The 17,859-nt window shown below is 47.9% G+C and overlaps 1 protein-coding gene across 3 annotated transcripts in view; it reads right to left on the bottom strand.

Annotated features, from left to right (window-relative positions):
• Positions 1-256: 256 nt before the first annotated feature.
• The window catches only part of WWC1 (WW and C2 domain containing 1), a 181,092-nt gene continuing 163,489 nt past the window's right edge, over positions 257-17,859 (bottom strand). Inside the window, exons 19-23 of one of the 3 annotated variants that reach the window (XM_023218897.1) lie at positions 15,435-15,599; positions 9,028-9,120; positions 5,005-5,238; positions 2,073-2,197; positions 257-1,087 (exon numbers count right to left, since the gene is read on the bottom strand). In XM_023218897.1, coding sequence (XP_023074665.1) covers positions 1,021-1,087; positions 2,073-2,197; positions 5,005-5,238; positions 9,028-9,120; positions 15,435-15,599 — 684 coding nt within the window. In that variant the 3' untranslated portion in view covers positions 257-1,020. Of the gene's footprint in view, positions 1,088-2,072; positions 2,198-5,004; positions 5,257-9,027; positions 9,121-15,434; positions 15,600-17,859 lie in introns of all 3 variants that reach the window. The other 2 variants (XM_023218896.1, XM_023218895.1) reach the window with 2 other exon arrangements.

Raw genomic sequence — 17,859 nt, forward strand, 5'->3', positions numbered from 1 at the left:
TTGGGTGGGGTGGAATTCCATAGAAGGAGACAGTACAGACAGCATATCCCCAATGTAACTTGGGCATGTGGATTCCCAATGAGCCGAGCCGTCATTTTAATTTAATGAGCAAATGAAAACAGTGGGCAAAAGAAAAAAACAAATGTTTCCAGGACTGGGGATGGGTGGGAAAGAAATGACTGGAAAGGGGAAGAGTCAAAAATCAGGGAAACAGATGAAGTGAGGGGTAGGAAAGAAAAAGAGAGCAAGAGGAAGATTCTTTTTGAAAGGCCACTTTATTGATGGAGATAAAACTTAATGGAGCTCCCCACAGCCCTCCCCTCACTCAGGTTAGTGGCTTCACTGGGCATCTGAGACCAGCGTGGCCTGTTACCCACATAGACTGGGCTGCTTAGCCCACCCAGCCTATCACACCGCCCGCTCCACGTTGGGCAGCCACATAAAAACACGTCACAGCTCAAGAAGATCCATGGATGCACCTCTGAATCCCTCCCCCCCACAATGGATTCTGTGCATTTTTTTAATATTGTACAAAATATGTTAACTAGGAAAAGTTAGCTGTACTGTGACAAGTGCGGGGCGTCCTATTAGGATTACCGTCCCCCAGGCATTACTTCTTATTGCAGTAAGACCTCTAAAAGGTGGAGCTGTACAAACTGAAAAAAATCTAAACGATTTTAAGAAGAGCAGCAACTCAATACTGCTTTAGTTCATTTAAATTTTCTTTCCCAAAAATACACTCCTAAATATACAAACTATACAATCTTATTATTTTAATGCTGGTTTTTTTTTTGTTTCTGTTTTTTTTTTTTTTGTGTGTGTGTGTGTGTGTTTTGTTTTTGTTCTGTTTTTTAATAACAACAGTAGGACCCAAACTAAAAAATCAGTTCATCTTCAAACCAACAAGAGCACTAGAGGACTTGTGACTCAGTACCTTCATATAACACCACATAAATAACTTTAGCCACAGTCAATGTTCACAGCCTGGTCAGTGGAACAAAAGAAATACTTTTCTGGCGATTAGACGTCATCTGCAGAGAGAGCTGGGATATTCATCCGAGGCCGGGTGAAAAATGCCATCTTCTCCCTGTAAGAGAGACCATCCCTTTAGAGCAGGAGCAGGGGTTTTCAACCTTACTCTGCAGAGATTCTGGGCAGGATAATTCTTTGTCATGAGGGCTGTCCTATACATGCACTGTAGAATGTTTAGCAACGTCCTTGGCCTCTACCCTCTAGATGCTGGCCGTATCCTTGACCTCCAGTTACGACAACCCAAAATGCATGCTCATTGCCAAATGTTCCAGGGGGAAGGGGAGAAATCACCCCTGTTTGAGAACAACTGCTTTAAAGACCATTAGCATGAACAATGACCCTTAGTTCAAATCAAATCAGAGGCTTCTCAGAGTTTAAAAGGATCCTTGGGCCACTTCCAATGTTTGTTTGTTTCAGATTCTCAATTTGTTAAAAAGTTAAGAGATGCCCAAAGATAGTTGCACAAATGTACATTTTAAATGTTTATATTCCACAAAGGAATTTTTTTTTAGCACATACACAAACATGTGTACCTTATCTGAGAGGACATCAGAAGTCTAAATGCTAGGGCCTCCGTGGATGGGAGGCCCAGGCCAAATGGCATTTGGGACCCTCCGAGAATATACCCGGGTCCAGCATAACAAGAAAGCACCTCCCTGGGATCCTAGCAGGTGGCAGGCAGAGCCAGGGAGGCCCAGCGAGCATCCATTACCCACAGGCTTATTTATCATTCAGCCAACCCTCCACAATTACCAGTGATGAAAACACTACGAGGAAAGGCTGGAGCAGGTGGCTCATTTATTAAACAAGAGGATCTAACAAATTAGCTCGAGTTGTGTGGGGACCGATAAAGACAGTCGGGGGAAGAGTGCTGCAGAGCTCATGGATCGCCAGGGATGGCTTGGCGGAGGATGAACATCTGTTCAGAGAAAGCCAGTGCTCTGTGAGCAAGGGATGGAAGCAGTAAGACCACAGACAGAAGACTAAGGCCGTGGGTTGGCTGAGAAAGGGAAAGGAGGCTGTCGGGGCCCTCTGCTTACCTGAAAGACTGCACTTCTGGGGGCTCCTTACAGCTCTGGCCTCGGAGCCTGTGCACATCCTTGGCAGCTGCCCTCATCATCTTGTCTGTCTGAAGCTCACCCTTGTGCTCTGCTTGGTCCATCTGCTGGGCAGAGCAAGCAGGGCCCTGAGTCAGTGGAGGGGGCCTCCAGAAAGGGGCAAGGAGAACTCCCTATCACAACAGAGGGGGCTCCTGTAGGGACGGCACCCTCACTCCTGCTCCCCGTGGGATCTACTTCTTTCAGAACCATAATGGGAAGTGCTCAAATCATCTGTTTGAGCGACTAGATTTTTGGGGCCAGGAAACAGAATACCTGTGTGGATCTGAGGAATTGAGGAGATGAGGGCTGCCTGGTGAAATGTGCACTACCTCTAATCCTCAGGCCACCCAGGAAGGTAGACGTTATTACCTCTATTTTACTCAGGGAACTGAGGCTCCAGCATAGTAAGAAATTTCTTTAATGTCAGACTACTCAGAAGTGGTGGAAACCCAGTCCCAAGCCATGCAGTAGTTCTTAAGAGGCTTGTGTATAACACTATGCCCCTTCCTCCTAATGTAAATATATGCAAACACTTTTGAGAACAAACCACAGATAGCCCTAAAATATCCATGTACCGTATACTTGAAAACATTGCACAAAGACAGAATTTTGGTAAATAAAGCCATCATTTCAATGGTTCTTTGTTAGAAGTCATAGACGTTACTTTTTTTTTTTTTTTTTTTTTTTTTAACTATTCGAAAGGTCAAGTTTTCTCAGTTTGTTTTTCTTAAGTCAGGGCACGTATTACTCTCAGTCTTTTGACTAAGATGAAGTGTTAAGGTAGGGCACATAGGCACTTGTTTTCTGATCTCTTTTTGCCTTGGCTACCAGGAAGCTCAAAGATAAATATAATACCTAACTATTATTAGGTTACTTTAGGTTTGGGATATATTTATTTCCTCTCCTCCTTCAAGCCTTCCAATTTTCTATTTTCCCCTCAATGCTCTTGTTATAATCCTGTTTATAAGTAAACAGGGTAGCCAGGCGCGGTGGCTCAAGCCTGTAATCCCAGCACTTTGGGAGGCCGAGACGGGCGGATCACGAGGTCAGGAGATCGAGACCAGGATCTAACACGGTGAAACCCCGTCTCTACTAAACATACAAAAACTAGCCGGGCGAGGTGGCGGGCGCCTGTAGTCCCAGCTACTCGGGAGGCTGAGGCAGGAGAATGGCGTAAACCTGAGAGGCGGAGCTTGCAGTGAGCTGAGATCCGGCCACTGCACTCCAGTCCGGGCGACAGAGCGAGACTCCGCCTCAAAAAATAAATAAATAAATAAGTAAACAGGGTATAAATAAGAAAGAAATAAACTTTTCTGGAACTTCAGAGCTGCCAGAGTCAGTCTGAAGCTCCCACATCGGTCCAGGCCTAAGAAGTCCAGCATCATCTTCCTGCCGTAGGGCATCACCACCTGCCCTGAGCACTGAGATTTTAGCTGATGGTCCTGACAGTTCAGGTAGGCACCCTCTGTAAGGTACTCTCAGCGAGTCTGGCTGTGTGCAGAGAGAACTAGCAAAGGTCTTTCTTGCCATGGGTGGTGATCACAGAGTGGCAGGTGTTATTTTTCATAAAGGAGTAGAGAATGGCCCTTGGATATTGGCCCTATATTGTTTGTTTCTTCATGGCAGTCTGGGACCTGTTGGGACCTTAAAAGCCTGCTGGTGCCAAACTCAAATTTTTACCCTTCCGGTTGTTTTACATATAGCTCAAATAAGCAACTTTTAAATATACAACCTTCCAGTTTTGCATATCCTGTGAAATTGTACCCAACATTTGCTAGCCACAGATAAAGCCTGGGCCTGTAAGAGACCCCAAGCTGCTGCTGTGCTTTGGAGTTCCCTGACCCAGAGACTCCCCATCGTGCTGCACAGCTACCTAACCTAGATGGCCCCTCTTCCCCAGCTCTCTCCTGGGAGTTCCCCTGCCTTCCTCCACACTGGGCAGTGGCCCCCAGCACCTTTGGAAGGTCTCATGCTGTGAGGGGCTTCCCCGGCATGCAAACCTGTCAAAGTGCAGTGCAAGCCAGGCACACTGGCTCACGCCTGTAATCCCAGCACTTTGGGAGGCCGAGGTGGGTTGACTGAGCCCAGAGTTCGAGACCAGCCTGGGCAACATGGTGAAACCCCATCTCTACAGAAAATACAAAAATTAGCCAGGCATATTGGTATGCACCTGTCATCCCAGTTACTCAGGAGGCTAAGGTGGGAGGATTGATAGAGCCTCTCCAGCCATCATGCCACCACTCTCCAGCCTGGGCGACAGAAAACGTGTCTTCCAAAAAAAAAAAAAGCACAGCTAATATAAAACTTGTGTGCTAACACCATTTTGAGGTTATATTTTTCTCCTTGATCAACCCCTAAATCCCTTAAACTTATTATAGCAGGGCAGAGGTGCCAGCAGACTTGTACTCCAGGGCGCCCTTGTTAGCAGAAGGCCCTGGTGTGACCAGCCCTTCTCCTCCTTTGGCAAGGGCTGCCCTGTGGGATTTCCTGGGCAGGCACCAAGGCAGGTCAGTGTCCTATTGTTACTCTGTTAAAGTGTGTGCTGTGGCACAGATTGGGTCCCCAATGTATTTCATGAAGAGCTGCATGATGAGTACATGTGTGAACAGTAAGGGCTTGCATACAAAAACACATCAACAAATGCAGTAAATGGGCCTTGCAGCCAGGTGAAAGGTTCATAACGTTAAGTAGGCAAAGGGATTCCTGGATCCCTCTGCTTATGGGAACAAGGGATGGGTGGAACACCCTCAGTGGAAGCTGTGGTGGGAATTGTAGGGTGCATCATGAGCTCTGGCCTCTCTTCCCTGGGGCAGTGGCCCCTGACTCTTTGGGGCAGAGCGCAGGGCTCCCCTGCCTTCGAGGCTGCACTCACCCGCTTCTCCAGCATCCTCAGCAGCAGGCGGAAACGCTCGTCCTCACGCAACCACTGCGGCAGCTCCTTCTCCCCATGGCTCTTAGCTTGTTCCAGCTGCTCCTTGAGCTCCTTCAGCACCGAGATCTCCTGGGTCAACTGGCTGTGCCAGGTTCTTGTCGCCTGCAGGTCTAACTCCAGGTCCAGCGAGGTGCGGATCAGACGCTCGGAGCGCAGGGACTTGACCGAGGAAGGCTGTGGGGGTGGGGATGGCTTCTCTTGTTATTAGAGCTCTGCCCAGTGAGCCCACCCAGCCCCTTCCTCTGACCCTCAAATACCCTGTCTTTGTTTATCTGTAGGCATCCACGCCTTCCGAATGGGGCTTCCCCTTCCCTGGGAAGCCTGTTGTGAATTCTTCCATTCAGCTCATGTTTACTGGGCATTTATTATGTCCCAAGAATGGTACTAAGCACTTCATTTCCATAACCTCGTTCCATTTTCACAAACCTAGGAGGTCCTGAGGGTTATCATCTGCACCTAGGAGGCTTGCAGAGGTTAAGTCCCACAGGGCATGTGTGGTAAAGTTGAAGTTCCACTCCAGGGAGCTGACTGCAATCCCCACCCGCCCTCTCTGTACACTGTGCCAGCTTCAGTACTCTCAGCACCCTCCATATGTACGTTCTCAGTTACTGATTCCTGTCACTGTACTGTTCTGAAGTTGTTTCCCCAATACAGGTCTGTTCCCGCTTGAGGGCAGAAGTCATGTCTTCTTGATTTTGTGTTCCTGGAATGGGCCCCTATTGTTTCTGCTTGTCCAGCATTTGTTTCCCCAGCCTTAGAGTAACAACGCCCTCACCTTCCCTTGGAGATCTCCTCCTCTGCACTCAATCCACCTGGTTTGTGTGGGGGCATCAGAGATAGGAATGTGACCTGAAGCTGGCCAATCTGAATCTCAGTGACAGGTTCAGAGGTATGTTATCAAAGCCCAACCATTAATACTTCATTCTGGCACTTTGCTCAACTACTTGGAAAAGAGGCAATGTCTTTACACCGATGTTGCTAAGCCTTTAAGATATAAACCTGGGACTAATCATGATCATCTTTACTTGTGGGGTGATCTGTTTGAGAATTAAGCCGTACAGAGGGAGCAACGCCATGAGAAGGGGGCTGAGGCCTGATGACATCATTTCAAACTTTGGATCAAGCCATGCCTGAAGGCAGTCCAACATCCTGGATGTTTTTCATTAAATTAGACAATAAATTCCCTCTTTCATTTTTAAGCTGTATTTGAGTTAGTTTCTTCAGTTATCTATACGTAAAAGACCCTGATTAATTCGACCATTAACTCTCCTCCCATCACAAATCACTAATGATTAAAAAACAGTAATTCATGACTATGGGAGTCAGAATTCTAAAATGGTTTCTCAAATCCCATTCCTAATATACATGCCCTGTATAATCTCCTCTCCTTCAATTCCAATGCGACCTGTGAATATGAACTATCACTCCCACTAATCAGTTGACTTTGAGTTAATCAAAAGGAAGATTATTCCAGGTGGTCCTGACTTAATCAGGCAAGCCCCTAAAAGATGGCCTAGGCTTTTCCTGGCTGGGCTCTTCTGCTGGCCTTGAAGAAGTAAATAAAGCATGTTGTAGAGACGGCCACAGGGCAAAAACCTGAGAGTGACCTCTAGGAGCTGAAAATGCTCCCCCAACCCCCCAGCTGACAGCTAGCGAGAAACTACAAGGCAATAAATTCTGCCAACAACTGGAGGCAGTGCCTGGATGCAGATGTTTCCTGAGCCAAGCCTCCAGATGAGGATGTGGCCATTTAACACTTAGAGGTTTCAGCCTGCTAAAACCCTGCGTAGAGGGCTCAGCTAACCTGTGCTTGAACTCCTGACCTGCGGAAACTGTGAGGTAAGGCATTTGTATTATTTTAGGCTGCTAAAGTTTGTGGTGATTTGTTATGTAGCAATAGAAAACAAATACAATGACCAATAAAGAGATCTCAGACACAGCATAAGAAGTATTACCATAAAACCTAGTCTCATTTTGCAAGGCTGGCAAGCATACTATTAGGAACATAAGACAGCTCTAGGAAGAATTTCTAGAACGCTCTTCTAGGTTGAACGTGGTCTGCTCTGTGCTTAAAAACGAGCAGGATCAAGGAAATTCAGCTGAGTGATCTACATGGCTCAAGCACTCAGAGCAACAGATAAAGATTCTTTTGCTTCGTCTGACCCATGTCCAGTCTCAGAAGCTGGGCAGGCTGCAGTAGAGAGAACATAGCTCAGGCAGTGCGTGGAAGCAAGGAGCAGTGCCCAAGGGCCCAGGCCCAGCCTCTGGACTCTCCCGACCCGAGGGAAATGTGGGCTCAGACCCACCAGCAGGGGCTCCCTTAGTAAGTCATCCTCTTGGTTAAGGGGAACAGGGGGTGATGAAGGGGGCCTGCTTCTGTGGGGCCTGCCTTAGAAAGGAGCCGTGGGAAATGCAGGGGGAGCAAGTAGCAGATCAGTGGCATTTCTGCAGGGGTGGATCATGAACATCTGCTCCAGAAGCTCCTGAGGAGCTTTATTAAAATGCAGTTTTCAGGGCCCATGCCAGCTGCCTGAATTAAACGGTCAGAAGTGTGGCCTTGCAATCTGCATTGTCACCAAGCTCCCCAGGTAACTTTTGGTGCTCCAGAGACTGCAGTACAAGCCAGCTACAGAAGAGGGGTTTGGGGTGGGGGACCCAGAGTGGGCAGTTGGTTGTCTCTGTCACCTGAGGCCATGTCCACTTTCTCCCACACCCACACACTCTCCCTTCCCTGTGTAGTCTCTCCTGCGTTGCTGTCTCTCTCGTCTCTCCAGTTCCCCCTCAGACTTGTTAGGGTGTAGGATGTCACGCAAAGGACCAGATTCTGGCTGTCAGCAAGCAGTACAGGAGAGGGGGGTGCCTGCCCCTGCTAGGGGCTGTTGGCACTATCTTTTCCCTCCACGCTCTCTTTTGCTTTGCTTTCTTTCTTCTTTTTTTCTTTCTGACATTCTGGCTCCTGGTTTCTTCCAGTTCTGCAAACTCATTAGACAGAACTGCTTTAAACTTGTGTTGAAAGCCCAAAGTGGGGAGGGCCCCTTGCATCTGCTGCAGCCCTTAGTGGTCAAACACAAATCAGGGGTCGCTCCTTTGCCTACGCCCACCCCATCCGGATCACTCAACTCAGTCTCCACTAGGAAAAGCCAGGAGGCTTCTGCAGGGCAAATCTGCAGCCTTTTCCCTGTGGGCTTCCCTGCTTCAGGCTGGTGCTCAGAGGCACCCAGCTTCTCTGCCAGCAGGAGGGTCACCGGGACCTGGATGACAGACACACTGAGCAGAGTCTTGCATGAGGCAGGCTCCTGTCAGATGATGCTCTCTGATTGATGACTGTGACACGTTGGGTTGGTTAGTTCTTTTTTTTTTTTTTTTTTGAGACAGAGTCTTACTCTGTTGTCCAGGCTGGAGTGCAGTGGTGCAATCTCAGCTCACTGCAACCTCCACCTCCTGAGTTTAAGCGATTCTCCTGCCTCAGCCTCCCAAGTACAGCCTGGGACTACAGGCGCGTGCCACTACACACAGCTAATTTTTGTATTTTTAGTAGAGATGGGGTTTCACCATGTTGGCCAGACTGGTCTTGAACCCCTGACCTTAGGTGATCGATCTTCCCACCTCGGCCTCCCAGACTGTTGGGATTACAGGTGTGAGCCACTGCGCCCAGCTGGGTTGGTCAGTTCTTACTGACTTTGATTTCTATCTAGGAAGGCAAGGCCAAGTGTACACACTCCTCTTCTAACCTGTTTGTCATAATAAGACAAATACATTTACCCTTTGGCACCTTCCCCAGTGGCTACACAGGCCTCATAGCTCACAAACATCTGTTCGCAAATACCATCATGCTTGCGAGAGCAACATTTTTCAAGCCAGTGGCTGAGGAGAAATGGCCAGACATCAGGAGATGTGTGTGCAGGACACAGGGCTTGGGGCAATGGGGGAGGAGCAGAAAAATAGCTTCGAGGTGACTCTTACCCGCTTCATCCGGACGCTGCGTCGCTCCAGGGAGTTTCGAACAAAAGGTGGCTTTTTGGACAGAGTGGAGCTGTCACTATCACTCCGATTCAGCTGCAAGAGAAAAGTCACGGAATGTTAAACATGGTCAGAGTGCATTCCGGAAGGTGCACTGAAGCCCCCAGGGAGGTCAGGTTCCTCCGCTCAGCACAGTCCTTCCACAAACACCCAGACTTTCCTGTTCCAGGTTTCATTCTGACTTTTCCTTTCTTTATAAGTGAATATTCATTGAGCATGTAGTATGCATGATGCACACTGCTTCATCTCCATGCTAGTATCTGCACGATGCTAAATGCCACGAACATCCCATTGAACCTTTCCAACAACCCCATGTGATAGGAGCAAATCCATTTCACAAATGAGGTGACAGAAGCTTAGGGGTTGCAGAACTGACCCAAGGTTGGTAAGCTGGTCAGTCGCACAGCAGGGCTGGACACTGGGCAGTGTGACTTCAGTGTATCACTGCCCTCTTGACCTACTACACAAAGGGCATTTTTGCATCAACTCTTCCCTGGTGTCTAGAGAGACTGCCTTTACTGACTCAAACGGAGCCGCTGTCAAGATTGATATTTAAAAAAGAAAAGGGCAGCTTAAAGGCAAAGCCTCAGGGACCATATCCTTAGAGATAATGGGGCAGATCGTAACTTTCCCGTGGGCATCCCCTCAATCACTGAGTTATCTATACTCCCCCCAGAGGGCTAGTATTCCCCATCTAAGACCGGAAATCAGGCCTACAGTCAGGATGGGAAGCTTCTGTATTGAGTGTGTCCCATCCCCCGAGGAGCACAAGAGAGGGTGGTTAGGATGACAGCACCCCTGGGAGGTGGGAGCAGGGTGGGGAGTTCTTTCTGAGTCCTATTTCCAAAGTCAGTGGGGTTGCCAGAGGCTGATGCTATTGTGCTTGTGTGTCTAGCGGCTGTCAGTTCACTGCTGCAGGTCTCTTGAGAAGCTGTTTCTGTGGTTATTGATAATTACTTGTGATAATGATATTAATAGTCCTGCTAAGCTGACAAACACAGCAACTCCAGGGACAGACTGATGAAATAGCCACTGGGCTAGGCAGGGCCTCAACCAGAACCAGACGCTGAATAGTAAAAATAATGACTGCCACATGGATAGAGCACCTGCTGCATGCCAGGTGCTTTAGTGACAGTTTCATTTAATCCTCAAACAATTCTAACGCGATAGGAACTGAGGCCCAGAGAGATTAAGAAGCTTGTAAAGTTGAATAGCTGGGGAGCATCAAAACCAGAGTTCAAGGCCCAGTCTGTTTGGTTCCAAGGCCACCAGCTCTCCTGGCTCCAGCCTGCAGTTAGGGCTCAGAGATGAAACTAATGTGCAGGTGGAAGGGTGTGCCATCTTGACAACTGGGGTAGATTCATGTAAACTGGTTGCATGTGGTACCAGAAGGGTTTTTTTTCTTTTCTTTTTTTCTTTTTTTTGTTTTTGTTTTGAGACAGGGCCTCACTCCTGTCGCCCAGGCTGGAGTGCAGTGGTACTATCTCGTCTTACTGCAGCCTTCACTTCTCGGGCTCAAGTGATGCTCCTGCCTCAGGCTCTCAAGTAGCTGGGACTAAAGGCATATGCCACTGTGCCCGGATAATTTTTGTATTTTTTGTAGAGACAAGGTTTCACCATGTTGCCCAGGTTGGTTTCAAACTCCTGGGCTCAAGTGATCCTCCCACTTAAGCCTCTCAATATCCTGGGATTACAGGTGTGAGTCACTGTGACCAGCCTTTTATTCTACATTGTTTTAATCCAGTGGTGGCACTTGAAGGATATGTGTCCTACCGACCAGAAATGGGTATCGGGATAATTGATCCTTAAGTTGTAGTTGTTTATGTGTTAAAGACTATATTATATAAAAGAGAGACAGAAGCTACATTAAGTCCTTGAATTTAGCTTTCTCTAATATAAAGATACTTCAATGCATACTGATGCAGGGAGTAGTGAAATCATTTAGAGTCACAGGAAACTAGTTCAGGAATGAGAATTTAGGACGGGCTGTGTCCATTTGGTCAAAGTCAATCAACGCAAAAATGTGGCAGCACTTCAGATGAATACACGGGGGCTGAGGAGAGCTGTAGGAAGGGTAATTCATGGACCCTGGACTTCAAGTTCAGTGGGGGAACTCAAGACAGTGAAACTAACCAAGTGACATAGGCAAAGATAAAGACCAAACAAGGGAGCCACTCAGCAGGGGACGCCTTTTGTGCAGAGGCCAGCAGAAGGGTCTACTCACAATCAGACCCAAGGAGGCCAGAGGAAGCCCCTCAGGAGGTGGCTCTGAGCAACAGAGAGGCTGCAGGCTTTGGAGTTGGACTCCCAGCTTTGCACCTAGTAGCTGTGTGACCTAGAGCACAGTGCTTTGAGTTTCTGAGTCTTAGCTTCTGTGTCCATAAAATGGTGTTCACACAACTCACCTTGTAGGGCTGTAAGATTAGATGACACAGAAAATTTGTTTTTTGGCTGCGGGGGCTCGAAGTGTTGCTGATTAGCATTTGAAATCCCATCCTGTGGGTGGGAAAACCCCACCTTATGACTTGGTGGGAAACAAAGCCCACCCCCCAATGATGAAGCTGAAAGTAGCAGAACCTTGCTTTTACTGCCTCCCTTGCAGCTAGAGGCAGGCACAGGACTAGTCTCTGTCAGTTGGATGCAAATGCTCCAGGCCTTGAATCACAACCTGGTGACTTGCCTCCAAGTCTGTTACTATGCCTCTTGAATTTAAACAGGCCACTCTTTCTCTCCTTCATTCTACAGATGTGCCAGGTTTGTTGTTATCTCAGGGAGAAGCCATTAATGGTAAGTAGTGGCAGTGGCAGCAGTGACCAGAGCTTCCATGCCAGCTGGGACAGGAACCTGGTGGAGGCATAAATATTGAATGCCAGGGGCAGCAGTGGGGCCGGCTGGGGCCAGGTTTTGTGGCAGCATCAGTGAAGGTGTCACCTGATTGGCTTTGTGGTGTGATTTTGGCTGTGGTCTGGCCTTTCTAGGTCCTGATTTCTGAGGCTGGTTCTACAGACTTATGATGAGTGTGTGAGCTCCTCAATTTACTTTCCCCCAAATTTTCCTGCATATACTGCTCACTGTCCATTTCCATTGCTTGCAATGAAAAACCCTGACCTGTATAGGCAGGAAGTAGAATGCTATCAGTTACAGACTGAGACACGTGGAGCTGGCTGTGGAGGGGGCAGGGTGGAGGCATAGCACAGCCCCAGCATGTCTCTGTTGGGAATTTGGTAATGCTCATCTTGTGGGTGCAAAACAAAGGGTTAAATTGTTCCCTGCTATACCTCAGCAGACAGTCTTCATGCCTGCAGAGTTTTAGAGGAAATGATAGAAAATCTTCATGATGTTGTACTCTTGGCTACAGTAAGCCTTCAGTAAGTTTTATAAAAAAGTTTTATAAAAAAAGACATAAGCTTAAGCTGAAGTGGGCCAGCTAGAAAGCAAAGAAGGAAAAATATATGACTTTGCTAAAAAAAAAAAAAAAAAAAAAAAAGGCCCTTTCTACCTGTGGTGTGTGATCTCCATTGACTGGGAATCTCTTAATTTGTGATCTTGCAGGGTTAGAAACGGTACAAATAATAAAATATGGGAAGTGGAAGCATAGTGCTTGGTGTGTTACAGATGCTTATTTAACTAGGACAGGTGTTTTTTGTTATTTGAAGACGCTAATCCTAGAAAAGGGTCACTTAAAAGTAAATCCATTTAAACAGAGAACCAGAATTTTACAGAAAACACTGGGGAAAAATGTTTGAGGTTGAGTCTATAGGTGGAAAAGATAAACATTTCATCAAAGTTATTCTATTTTATATCTCCCATTTAACAAAATTACAACCACATTCTAATCCTGATGAAAAAGAACGAGTGAAACACTCATATTTTTTGGTTAGATTTTTCTAATGAGTGACATTCTCCTCTTTGTGTTTGATTTCTACTGCACGTTCATAATGGTAGTAATTTCCCCCCCGCCCCCCCCCAAAAAATGCAGAGGGTTATCCATTTTCTTAAGGGCTTTTCTAAATCATTCAAATTATTCATGTTTTCTTTTTGAGACAGAGTTTTGCTCTTGTTGCCCAGGCTGGAGTGCGATGGCCCGATCTTGGCTCACTGCAACCTCCGCCTCCCAGGTTCCAGTGATTCTCCTGCCTCAGTCTCCCAACTAGCTGGGATTACAGGCATGCGATGAGCCACCACACCTGGCTAATTTTGTATTTTTAATAGAGAAGCACCGATTGGATTTTTCTCTCCTGCTGTTGTGAGCCAGCTTAATTGCAGCATCTTCTACCTATGATTTAGGAAGCCCAACATCACATTCAGTGACTTCAGGAAATCCTGCACCTTGTGCAAGATACGAAGCCAACATGCATTGTTACCTGCATTATCTTTTCAGCTGCTTACAAGTTCAAACAATTAGCTAGAGCTCTACCACAGAAGGGAGAGGTTTAAGTTGCTCCTGGGAGGGACTGCAGGGAATGTTTCCATGAAGACTCATTTGACAAGCAGCCAGTCAATTAGTAAAATTTTCACATTATAAAGAAATGAGCTTCTCTAATCAATCTTATACACTTGTAGGCCTTGAACACTGAATAGTCAGATAATGAGACCCCTCCCTTCTTCTTCCCTTCCCTCCATAACAATAGTCATGTAAGTGGCAGGCAGAGAACCAAGTGTGGACTCCACAGGCCTCCCCTTCTGTGACAACTTTTTGGATTAGGCAGGAAGGTTCTGTTGAGGGCCTAGTTATTATTCAGTGGTTCTATATGGTGGGGGAAGGAAGGATATTGATATCACTGGAACTCAGGACTCAGGTAAGTAGGCACATGTCTTATCTGTGCTGCTCCATGGAAGGTCAGGAGCAAGGGCTGGTTCTGTAGCCCCAGCAAAAGCATGACCCCTCAGACTCAGTAAACACTCAGACCCCCCATGCAGGGTAGAATGAAGGAAGGTGGGCTGGCCTAGGCAGGGGAAGGGGTAGGGGAACTGGAAAGCAAGGAAAGTGAGGGTATGAAGGAACAAAGATCACTGCAGGGCTTGTACATTCCTCTGGGTATACAGGAGCTGGTAGGCAAATGTAACAGGTAAAGAGGGCCAGGTAGAGGCTAGAGTGGACTGGAAAGCTCCCCATCTCCATCAACTAAGGACAGTTGCCCCCACCTTGGTGCCAGCCAATTGCTGCCAATTGTGTGTGGTCTGTGGTGACATACAGTCTCTTTTTTTCAAGAAGAACTGGAATTTTTCGTCAAACTCTTCCTATTTTATTTTATTTATTTTATTTGTTTGAGGCGAAGTTTCGCTCTTGTCGCCCAGGCTGGAGTGCAATGGTGCAATCTCGGTTCACTGCAACCTCCGTCTCCTGGGTTCAAGGATTCTCCTGCCTCAGCCTCCCAAGTAGATGGGATTACAGGCATGCGCCACCATGCCCGGCTAATTTTTTGTATTTTTAGTAGAGACAGGGTTTCAACATGTGGGCCAGGCTGTTATTGAACTCCTGGCCTCAAGTGATCTGCCCACCTCAGCCTCCCAAAGTGCTGGGATTACAGGCATGAGCCACTGCGCCCGGCTTTATTTTTAATTGCCCTTTAGGTTAAAAATAATTTTATTTTAAAGACAGGTCTTACTCTGTTGCCCAGGCTGGAGTGCTGTGGTGCAAACATGGCTCAGGGCAGCACTGGACTCCCGGGCTCAAGGAATTCTTCTGCCTCAGTCTCCCCACTAGCTAGGACTACAAGTGCAAGCCACCATGCCCAGCTAATTTTTAATTTTTTCTTAGGTGGAGACAGGGTCTCACTACGTGGATGAGGCTGGTTTTAAACTCCTGGCCTCAAGAGACCCTCCTGCCTCAACCTCCCAAAGTGTTGGGCTTACAGGTGTGAGCCACTGCATCTGGCCACCTTTTTAAAAAGTTTTAAATGTTAGCAGCAGGTTCAATTTAAAAAATAAAACAAACTAGAAGCCAAATAATACAGATCTGCTGTAATTTGGCAGCCTCAGGCTGCACCCTAGAATTGCCCCGGAGGTGGGAAAGAAACGCCTGTGTGTCTCTGGGACTCTGAGGGGTCCTCCTCTGATCTCAGCAAGTGGTTGCAGAAGGGCAGGGCAGAGTGTGAACAAGGAGGAAGTGAGTTGGTTGGAATTATAATAACATTGACCAAGTACTAACTACCAAGCCTTTCCTATTGCTTGTCTAAAACAATCCTATGAAGTAGGCCCGTGAACTCCACCTGAGGAAACTGAGGCTCTGAGGTGTTAACATGCCCGAAGTCACCCAATAACATGAGAGTAACGGGATTTGCACCCAGCCCTGTGTGAGGCTCTCGGCTACACTGAGGGGAGCAGAAGGGGTCTGCACGCTCACTTACCCGGCAAACGTACTGGCTCTGGGGTCCCGGGGAAAAGGTCTTAGAGCGGATGATGGTGCTCCCTCGAAGAAATGGTCCCGGGGACGGAGTGCCCACCCTCCGGTCCTTGGGTCGCACCACTGTGGGGGATGGGGCTGGGGTCTCCGTGTTGGTCTCTTTGTCCACCTGAGGAAGAAGTCACACCTTGAAGCCACTAATGTTCACAGAGTCTCAGCCACCTACCAGAGACCACTCAGCTGCTCCTCCTCCCTCCTGTCACCTCACCTTTCCCCACAGACACACCAGGGTTTCCTTGGCATTAGCCCTGCTAGATGAGCTCAGCCTGGTGAAGTCAGGACAGTACCCAAGGCTGGGTGCACCGACCCCCACCCCTCTGTGGCACGTGTGGTTGGGGGCTGGTGGGAGCACATTCAGCCTCCAAACAAACTCACATGAGCAGTAGAGGTGTCTCAAAGTTTTGAGAGTGTGATGTCCAACGTCCTGGACGTCACACTCTCAAAACCTATAAACCAAGTGCATTTTGAAAAACCACACCCGGGAGGGCGGAGCAAGATGGCCGAATAGGAGCAGCTTCAGTCTCCAACTCCCAGCGCGAGCGACACAGAAGACCGGCGATTTCTGCATTTTCAACTGAGGTACTGGGGTCATCTCACTCGGGAGTGCCGGACAATCGGTGCTGGTCAGCTGCTGCAGCCCGACCAGCGAGAGCTGAAGCAGGGCGAGGCATCGCCTCACCTGGGAAGCGCGAGGGGGAAGGGAGTCCCTTTTCCTAGCCAGGGGAACTGAGACACACAACACCTGGAAAATCGGGTAACTCCCACCCCAATACTGCGCTGTAACACCGGCACACCGGAGATTGTATCCCACACCTGGCCAGGAGGGTCCCACGCCCACGGAGCCTCTCTCCTTGCTAACACAGCAGTCTGCGGCAATCTAACCGCAAGGCAGCAGCGAGGCTGGGGGAGGGGCGCCCGCCATCGCTGAGGCTTAAGTAGGTAACTAAAGCCGCTGGGAAGCTGGAACTGGGTGGAGCTCACAGCAGCTCAAGGAAACCTGCCTGTCTCTGTAGACTGCGCCTCTGGGGACAGGGCTCAGCTAAAGGAGTAGAAGCCTGTGAAACGCGAACGACTCTGTCTGACAGCTTTGAAGAGAGCAGGGGATCTCCCAACACGGAGGTTGAGATCTGAGAAGGGGCAGTCTGCCTGCTCAAGTGAGTCACTGACCCCTGAGTAGCCTAACTGGGAGACATCCCCCACTAGGGGCAGTCTGACACCCCACACCTCACAGGGTGGAGTACACCCCTGAGAGGAAGCTTCCAAAGCAAGAATCAGACAGGTGCACTCGCTGTTCAGCAATATTCTATCTTCTGCAACCTCTGCTGCTGATACCCAGGCAAACAGGGTCTGGAGTGGACCTCAAGCAATCTCCAACAGACCTATAGCTGAGGGTCCTGACAGTCAGAAGGAAACCTATCAAACAGGAAGGACACCTAAATCAAAACCCCATCAGTACGTCACCATCATCAAAGACCAGTGACAGATAAAACCACAAAGATGGGGAAAAAGCAGGGCAGAAAAGCTGGAAATTCAAAAAATAAGAGCGCATCTCCTCCTGCAAAGGAGCACAGCCCATCGCCAGCAACGGATCAAAGCTGGTCAGAGAATGATTTTGATGAGATGAGAGAAGAAGGCTTCAGTCCTTCAAACCTCTCAGAGCTAAAGGAGGAATTACGTACCCAGCGCAAAGAAACTAAAAATCTTGAAAAAAGAGTGGAAGAATTGACAGCTAGACTAATTAATGCAGAGAAGGTCATAAACGAAATGACAGAGATGAGAACCATGTCACGAGAAATACGTGACAAATGCACAAGCTTCAGTAACCGACTCGATCAACTGGAAGAAAGAGTATCAGCGATTGAGGATCAAATGAATGAAATGAAGCGAGAAGAGAAACCAAAAGAAAAAAGAAGAAAAAGAAATGAACAAAGCCTGCAAGAAGTATGGGATTATGTCAAAAGACCAAATCTACGTCTGATTGGGGTGCCTGAAAGTGAGGGGGAAAATGGAACCAAATTGGAAAACACTCTACAGGATATCATCCAGGAGAACTTCCCCAACCTAGCAGGGCAGGCCAACATTCAAATTCAGGAAATACAGAGAACGCCACAAAGATACTCCTCCAGAAGAGCAACTCCAAGACACATAATTGCCAGATTCACCAAAGTTGAAATGAAGGAAAAAATCTTAAGGGCAGCCAGAGAGAAAGGTCGGGTTACCCACAAAGGGAAGCCCATCAGACTGACAGCAGATCTCTCGGCAGAAACTCTACAAGCCAGAAGAGAGTGGGGGCCAATATTCAACGTTCTTAAAGAAAAGAATTTTCAACCCAGAATTTCATATCCAGCCAAACTAAGTTTCATAAGTGA

The sequence above is a fragment of the Piliocolobus tephrosceles genome, chromosome 4 (genome assembly GCF_002776525.5).
Source record: "Piliocolobus tephrosceles isolate RC106 chromosome 4, ASM277652v3, whole genome shotgun sequence".
Classification (NCBI taxonomy): domain Eukaryota; kingdom Metazoa; phylum Chordata; class Mammalia; order Primates; family Cercopithecidae; genus Piliocolobus; species Piliocolobus tephrosceles.